An 8,633-nucleotide genomic window follows, 5' to 3' on the forward strand; every position below is an offset into this window, starting at 1 on the left:
GCTAGGTAGTATAAAATACATTGTAATCTTCTATATATTATAAAAAAGCTAATGTGTGCCTGATTGCAAAACTTTGGGAAGTTGTTGAGTACACTTCCGTGAAGGTCTCTAGCGTATTACAATCTGAACTGGGTTACAGTGGTTACACCCAAAGAACAAACCAATATACATCAATATAATGCCGTATTTTGAATTAATAATTTTGTCTAGAGCGAAGTTAAGTTATACAGGCATAGGTATAGTTATATCAAAAACCACTGAATGGCACATTGTATCCATTCCACCGTGAGTTTGATTAAGTAAAAACAACAAACTTGGTATAACTTTGAAACTTTTGAGTTATAAATTATACACTTACTTTTGTGTGGAACTACAGATTACATAATATAATACTGTCTAATTATTTTCTTGTGACTTATGCCTTATCCTTATTTGTTATGATATAATTACTGACAAGGACAGTAAACTATAAAGTAAAAACTAATAATTAGTTTGTATGTATAACAACTATCAACAGCCTTTTTAATCTGGTCGAATAAATGGCGGACGGCATGGGCCCTAAGCGTCGAGCGCTGTGGCCAGAGGTAGACACATAGACATGAATACTAAAGAATACTGTCTGGGTAGACAGTCGTCGTGAACGTGTTGTTGTTATTATTTTCGGTGTGGCACGACGACGGCGCGCGCACGCTCGATTCAGTTTATTTCAGTGATAACGACGACATATTATAAAAAAAAAAAAATACGCACTCACGCACGCACACGAACCGTCAATGAGTTTATGAGTCCGACAACCGTAATATTCGCCGGTACGCAGACACCATTTTTGGAACCACTATCGTTTTCGAAAACTCGATGCATGATTGTTATTTCGGTGTTTTCCTTTGTTCGCCCGTCGTGCCGCCACCGCTGTCGTGCATTTTTAACGCCGTGCGCTAACGTCTCACGGCCTTTTTGAGCGTTTTACGCGCCGCACCCGGGTAAAAAAGACCGCATTTCGCACTATAGCCGTACGTCGTCAATCCCGGTACGTTTCGTAGGTGTTTGCCCGAGCGCTGTTATTCTACGACGTGCAGTTTCCGTTTGCGAAGACGCCGCCACCGCATGCAAAGGCTCTTTTCCATCCATTGCTCGCACGTCCGACCGTCGTTGTCTGCTAGCCGCCAACGCTGACGCCGCTTGCTGGCTGCTCCGACAGACCCTCGCCATTGTCAGTTGTACTCAATGCCTTAAGACTGAACAAATTTACTTCATTCCCTCCCCGAGTTTAGAGGTATTTGAGGTATGCGACCGCCACAACTATTGACCGTCGAAATTACCGATTTCATGTTCAACTTTTTCTTGTTTCGGCAGGTTGCCAGTAGCCACTAGCCCCTGTTGATAATGTCCACTACCCCCACCCCCCGTAGTCCTAACAATTCTGGTCGCCGTGGTGTGACTGCGACGTTACCTGCAGTTGCAGCCGTTCAAGCGACTCCACCGTCATCGCCATCCATAGGTGGCGAAACTACCAAGGAAGTGAAACCAAATCCAAAGATGTCTAAGTCTCTTAGCACTTCGACTAAGAGGTGAGCTTTTATTATCTTCAAATTGTTACACATATACTTATCTGTATTAGTGTCGTACCCAGTGCACCACTTGAGCTGTACCTATTGAGTAATTTATTCATGTAAAGTCGAGTGTAAAGCATGTTACACTTTATCAATATTATTGTAAGTTATAATAGGCTACATCATACAATTTAGGTATCAAACAATTTATGTGGGTACAAGACGAAAAAATGCCTATAATAAATTTATACCCTGGTCTTAAACGACACCATGTCACGAAATAGTAATTTTACAAGAGATAAGTCCGTATGGTGTTCTTTACCACTAAAAAAAGTGGACATGGTTTTATTTTTCATTGTCTTATTTCTGTTACTAATGATAACTGGCCGTATACCTTTAAATAATGCAAAAAATGTTCAACAAGGATGTAGAGCTAACTCAATTTCGTAAAAAATGGACATGGTGTTCTTTATCTCCGGTATACAGAAATATACCTATATTATAGATTTTCCTTCAAGCAATATCTTTCTGTGCTGCTATTGTTTTGTTAAAAAAAGTTGCTCATTTATATGTCTACCAGCTGACCTATCTGTCTTATGTTCGTATGCATAGTCAATGCATGTGTCACGTAAATTGACTATGCATATGGGCATTATATTATTAATTTAAAAACATTAGTATAGAATGTTTTTAAGTATCATTTAAGTAGGTTATATTAAATTATTTTCTACCTACTAATCTTGTAAAAAAACTGTCATACCAAACAATTATCATTGTTTAAATATTTAAAAAAATATTATTATTATTATTATTATTGTTTGTGTAACATTTATTCTTAAAAATAATCAACAACTCTCAATAACCTATAGATAAATATTGAGAACATTTTAAGTAAGCAAAACAGTTAAGTACTAATACTGTAATTTAGTTTTTTAATCATTAATGTTTAATACAAATAAAATAAATTAATAATATGTGAATGTATAATTTCACAACCATGAAATATTAGGATTGGACATAAGTCACATAACAAACCTACCTACCTATTTATTTTTAATTAACTTTAAATTTTTAGATCATGATTTTTTTTGATTTAAATATATAATAAATAAATGTACCATCAAATGTTTTAAGTATTAATGTTATTTGTTTATCTCCTTATTAGAATCTTCGTCTTAAATACCTAGATAAAAAGTTGTCTACTACCCTTAAAAAAAAGTATATAAATATGAACTTATTCAGACACTTGTGTTTCCTAGTATATTTGTCAATTTTATTTTAAAACATTTTTCTAGTTTCTTTTAGTGAGCTATTACTATACATTAAAAACGTATGTATAAGTATTACATTTATATAATTTGATATCATAATATTACACACATTTAAGCATGAGGTTGATGATATTTTATTTTAGAATAATGAATTTTTTGATTAGTATTGAGTATTGAGGTGTACTTACTAATTAATTATATCATTTTTGGTTTGTATGTCTTCTGGGAGAATGGCGTATATTTATGGGAAATTTGGATTGTTGTATTTATCTAATATTAGTGACATTACCTACGTTGATATTTACAGATTTTAAACATAATATAATTCAATTTGTTCTAGATAAAATAATACATAGTACCTATTCATATTTTCTAGGATTCAAAAAGAACTAGCTGAAATTACATTGGATCCTCCACCCAATTGCAGGTAAAGTTAATAAATTATTTTTATAAGTTGTAATGATAAAAATTAATGTTCCTAATGAAAAATAATACTACTTTTTATTAATATAATTGAACCTTTCATATAATTTACTTATATTTTATTTGTGTCAGGTATGGCTAACTTAAATTGATAAATTTACTAATTCAATATGTTAGTCAAAAATAAAAATTATTTTAGATTCTGTGCGGAGTTATGAATGCATTTGTTTTACTTTACAATTACCTATGTATGATTTTTATTTTTTTTGTGTCATTGCCTCTTCGACCATTAAAAGTGCTTAAATCTTAAATTTTGAGTGTATTTTTTGGTAGGAAATAGGATTTTGTTAATACTTTGATATGTTCTAAAGTAAAATAAACGGGGAAATAAAGAAATATATTATCATGGCAAAGTGGGAATATTTATATAAAATCTGTTTTGTTAGGTATTTTATTGTTTTACTAATTAGTAATTACTATAGACATTTTAATTTTTTAACAAATACCTATATCATTTTTTAGAAATATATTCTGGCCTTTTTAAACTATTTAAAGACTAGTGTTTTTTATATGAATGTTGAAAAAATAATTTCAAACTAGATAAAAAAAATCATAAAATGGAATAAAAAATTTAGCATTCATGACAAGTTGTGTACTTACAGCAATTAAAAAATGTTGAAAATACATTATACAATTTGCCAAAATTATGAGACTGACACTTCGTTTCTGCTCTGAATTGTGGTTTGGATATTATACGTAATTTAACACATATATTTGAATTCTACTATATATCAGAACAACTTGCCTGTTTTTTAAATACATAAATTATTTATTGCACTTTATTGAATTTTTGATTACAGTTATATTAAACAGGGAAATTTTACAAAAAAAAATTAATGTTAATTGAATAATTTTTTTCTAAACCGCAGCTGTTTGTCATGATGTTTGAAATATTTAAAATTTTATGAAGGTGGGGTGGTTTAGAATTCAATTATAGAAGAAAAGAAATTAATTCTAAAAGACAGCAATATGGACAAAAAATATGACTTCCACAAATTAGCTATCCTTTACTATCTGTATTCACAATTTACTCAGCTTTATAAAAATTAAATATATTTATTCTTATTTGTTCTTTTGTAAGATTAATTAGAATACAGTATTTCATTCATTTTTCAGTGCTGGACCAAAAGGAGATAATGTATTTGAATGGGTCAGCACAATTTTAGGTCCTCCAGGTTCTGTGTATGAAGGAGGAGTTTTCTTCTTAGACATTCATTTCACACCTGAGTATCCATTTAAGCCTCCTAAAGTATGTAACAAACAATTTTTATTTTTTTTACTTGATTAATGATTTTGATTTTTGAGAAACTTAATTATAACTGTTGTGAATTTTTTAGGTAACATTTAGGACTCGCATATATCATTGCAATATTAACTCTCAGGGTGTAATTTGCTTGGATATACTTAAAGACAATTGGTCTCCTGCATTAACCATCTCTAAGGTGCTGTTATCAATTTGTTCCTTATTGACTGATTGTAATCCAGGTAAAGACTTATAATATATTTATACATCATTCTTTATTATATTTTAGATTAACAAAGTAATATATCATTAAAATTAACAATTAATTATACAAAACATAATATAAAAGATACCTACTTATAGTATTGTAAAAATAAATTTGTAAACAAAATTTAATATAGTTGGATAACTAATAGATAGACTAAGATTGACATATTTTCAAAGGTCAATATTGAATGTCTTACCATATTTCTTAATTATTTAAAGAATAATTTAAGGTAAAAAATAAAAACAATATATTAACACTATAGTCTAATTACTATAAATAATTTGTGCAATATTTAATTCATTATAATTGAAATCATTTTTTAATTAATTAATTATATTTATAGCGGACCCTCTAGTCGGTAGTATTGCTACACAGTATCTACAAAACCGCGAAGAACATGACAGAATTGCCAGGCTGTGGACAAAACGGTATGCTACATGATTGATCCTCAGAGAAACTTAAAAATACATATATATAAATATACATGCAAAAAAATCCTAATTCCGTATTTTATTAATGGGTGTTAGCATGATAAAATTTTAATCATTATTATTTTATAGTTGGCATATTTAAGACCTGAATATGAGTCAGTTCCTACATTTTTCATTTTTTCTTTTTTTTTCTTGAAACAGTACTATTTTAAACATCAATAAGATTAAAAATGTTAAATTAATTTTATATATTTGACTTAACTGCGCAACATGTTAGGCCATAATCCATAATAAAATCTAAAATGAATGTTTTATTTAAGTTTTATAATAGAAAATGTATGCTTTTTTTTACATGATTTTATTCTATAATTAATGAATTTGCTTCAATCTTGTTTTTAATATTTATTATTTACAAGCAAGTTAAGGTTAAATTTTTACTTTATTTAATTAATAACAATGTTACAAGTTGTGTGCTATTTATACACAACTAAGTATTTAAAGTCTAGACTGCTAATTATATTTAATTAACAAAATTATGAACTTTTTGTAAACGAATTTCATCTTAATGACTTAATGTAAATGTGTATTGACATAATATACATATTTTTGTATGTAAAATATTATTTAACTAAATTAAAAATATTGATCAATTTGTTTTGTATAACTTAATTTGTATCTCAAATATATTTAATAACATTAAATAAAATCTATGGGTATTATAGTCAAAACATTTGTTTAAATTAATGATATATAATATATCGAATATTAGGCAATACAAAATTATGTTTTCCATATTGAATTACCTGTTACTACATTCTAAGGTTTTTATTGAATACCCTTAGGCTGTTTAACTTCTATTATTAAAATGTTGATATAGAAATATATTATTATAGCTTTACTCTTGTCTATCATGCATACTACCAATGGTTAATTTTTATTATTTATATCGAATATTTGTGAATGGTTTAGTGTTTAGTTAAGTTTAAAGTCATACTGATTGATCAGTACCATTTATTTATACACTTTATTTTCATTCTCAATGCATATGTTATAATTCTGGTTTATAATGGTGTTGCGCAGTAACGTTTTGTATGAACATTAAACTTAAATTTTACACTACTTTAAACTGTTTTAGAGAAAAAAGTAAAAAAATTAAAAATGGGTGAGAATTTTTATCTTTTTTTAAAAAATGCTTTGAATACAAATTGAATGTATATTTTTTTAGCCAACTTATTGGAATTCAAAGTCATCTTATTTAAGTTGATGTGTAATTTATCTCATTCTTGTTGGTCTGAATGTGAGGATATTTTGAATTTACTATTTACTGTGTAATGTATTACACACATTTACAAACATTTTAGCATATCTATATATTTATAAGTTATATATTATATATTAATAATTAAATTAATATTAATATTGTAATATTTAGAGTAAATAATTAATAAAAAATATTGTTGTGAAATATTAAATTAAATGTTTTGTGTGTATTTGTGTTGTGTACCCTACTTGTACAACAAATAATTGATAAAGAATATATTTAAAATTGTCTTCATGTTGTTGCTTATACAATATTAAAATATATTATAACAATTTGAACGGCTGTAACAACTAACAGTTGCATAGTCTTATTGTAGGCTGTTAACTATGTCACCAATATATCTGTATAAATTAATTGTTTGAGCTAATTAACTCATAAATTTGTTTCAAAATATAAGTATTAAATTAGTAGTCTTCTTAAAATTAATGTGTTCTCAGAAATAATGTCACTCCAGCTAAAATCCACTTTTTTTGTTCATTTAATGGTATTCCCACTGGAAGCAATGATATTAAATTATCTCTGAATTGTGTCTCATATAATGCTATTGGTAAATCAGAATTCTTTATATACTTTGTATGTTCCTATAAAACGAAAAAAGTATAATTCTATCAACCAAACTGTTATAGTTAATTATTAAAATCAGTTAGATACACATGGTGTTAAAACTAAAAATTATTGCACAAATATTTTTTGAATCTTATTTAAATACTTCTTCACAAACCTGTGGAATCCATGCAAGTTTAATGTCATCAATGATAGTTACTGATGGTGAATCGGCTGTATTTTCAACAAGTGTGTTGTGATTGAGCCTAGCCCCTTCTATAATCAAATTTGATATTGTTGCGTGGATTTTGGAACCTTTCAATCCATTAGTTGACAGAGAACAATCAAGTATGAGACTATCCATTGGGATTGCATATTGTCTACATTAAAAATTGAAGATTTTCATTAAAGTTTTGTTACTGAAGTTAGCTACCTCAAGAAATATATGAGAAATGTATTATATATTTATATATTATAGTAGATAATAATCAAACGTATCCTGATTGACTGATCGACACAGAGCCTATACCATGATACCTAAATACTCAAAATTTGCATGGTACTTTTCTACCACCATGTAGAGGTGCGCTATCAAAGATTTTCCGAAATTCTCATTTTAAAGTAGTGCTCACAGTCTTTTACATGGCAATCAAAATTGTCTTTTTGTTTATAAATGGTTGCTATTGGCTACAAACAGGGCCGGAGAGAGAGGGGGTTTAAGGGTCGTCACGACCCCTCACTCATTTAACCTAATATTTCAGTCGGCACATTCACATTGTCCAAAACCAAAAAAAAGGAAATAATATAAAATACAAAAAAATTAATATAGGTAATTAAAAAAAAAATAATAATAAAAAATAAGCCACAGTGGAAAAATATGTTGGTTCTATTTTAAGCTTAATGGGCCAATGTAATAATTTTTTTTCCGTGTCTCCCCAGCTAAAATTAATATCTACATTTCACATTTATTGTATTATACGGGCTAAATGAACGTAAAATATGTACCTAAATAAGTAAAGTATTATATTTTGTGAGCTATTTTTCGCCTTAGAGAGTTTGTATGTATTTTTCTCTTCAAGTACTAAACAAAGTTTTACTTTAGATAAAACTCTATCAAAAATTGAAAGCTTCGTTATTTGTCCAAGACTAGATGGACTGCAAGGGCAGAATCTCTACAGGCTGTTTTTTGAAGGAACTGTTTCAATTTTACATGAAATATCAACAAAATCAAATATTGATATAAAAAACTAGAGTACAAGCATTATGACTTGAGAAAAACTGTTTATCAATTGATTTTATCATTTGTATGCACTTCATGGACCATATAATGTACCAAATGAAAATATTAGCTGAACATCGGAGACCAAAGGGTAAAGATCTTAATATAGTAGACACACTGATATTAATTGGTAGTTGATGAATGAACTTATAGCCATTGCCAATCATTTTGTCTAAAACTATATATTGATTTTGATTAAAATCAATAAAAATTGATTCAAATCCACAATCACATGTAAACTTAA

At 28.4% G+C, this 8,633-nt stretch overlaps 2 protein-coding genes across 3 annotated transcripts in view; one reads left to right on the forward strand and one right to left on the reverse strand.

Moving 5' to 3' along the window:
* Positions 1 to 796: 796 nt before the first annotated feature.
* Positions 797 to 6,977, forward strand: LOC100161805 (ubiquitin-conjugating enzyme E2-24 kDa). Of its 2 annotated transcripts, none has more exons than XM_008184588.3 (6): positions 797 to 1,273; positions 1,354 to 1,568; positions 3,198 to 3,248; positions 4,421 to 4,553; positions 4,642 to 4,789; positions 5,159 to 6,977. In XM_008184588.3, the coding sequence occupies exons 2-6, from the start codon at positions 1,384 to 1,386 to the stop codon at positions 5,254 to 5,256; spliced, it is 615 nt and encodes a 204-aa protein (XP_008182810.1). In that variant the 5' UTR covers positions 797 to 1,273; positions 1,354 to 1,383; the 3' UTR covers positions 5,257 to 6,977. The 2 variants fall into 2 exon arrangements, with proteins under 2 accessions (XP_008182810.1, XP_001949820.1); XM_001949785.5 differs by having other exon boundaries at positions 798 to 1,282.
* The window catches only part of LOC100169603 (cytoplasmic dynein 2 heavy chain 1), a 59,955-nt gene continuing 58,295 nt past the window's right edge, over positions 6,974 to 8,633 (reverse strand). The window contains 2 exon segments of the mRNA XM_029491200.1: positions 6,974 to 7,148; positions 7,289 to 7,490. Of these exon segments, the coding sequence (XP_029347060.1) occupies positions 6,990 to 7,148; positions 7,289 to 7,490 (361 nt within the window). The 3' untranslated portion in view covers positions 6,974 to 6,989.

Source organism: Acyrthosiphon pisum, chromosome A3 (assembly GCF_005508785.2).
Source record: "Acyrthosiphon pisum isolate AL4f chromosome A3, pea_aphid_22Mar2018_4r6ur, whole genome shotgun sequence".
Lineage (NCBI taxonomy): Eukaryota > Metazoa > Arthropoda > Insecta > Hemiptera > Aphididae > Acyrthosiphon > Acyrthosiphon pisum.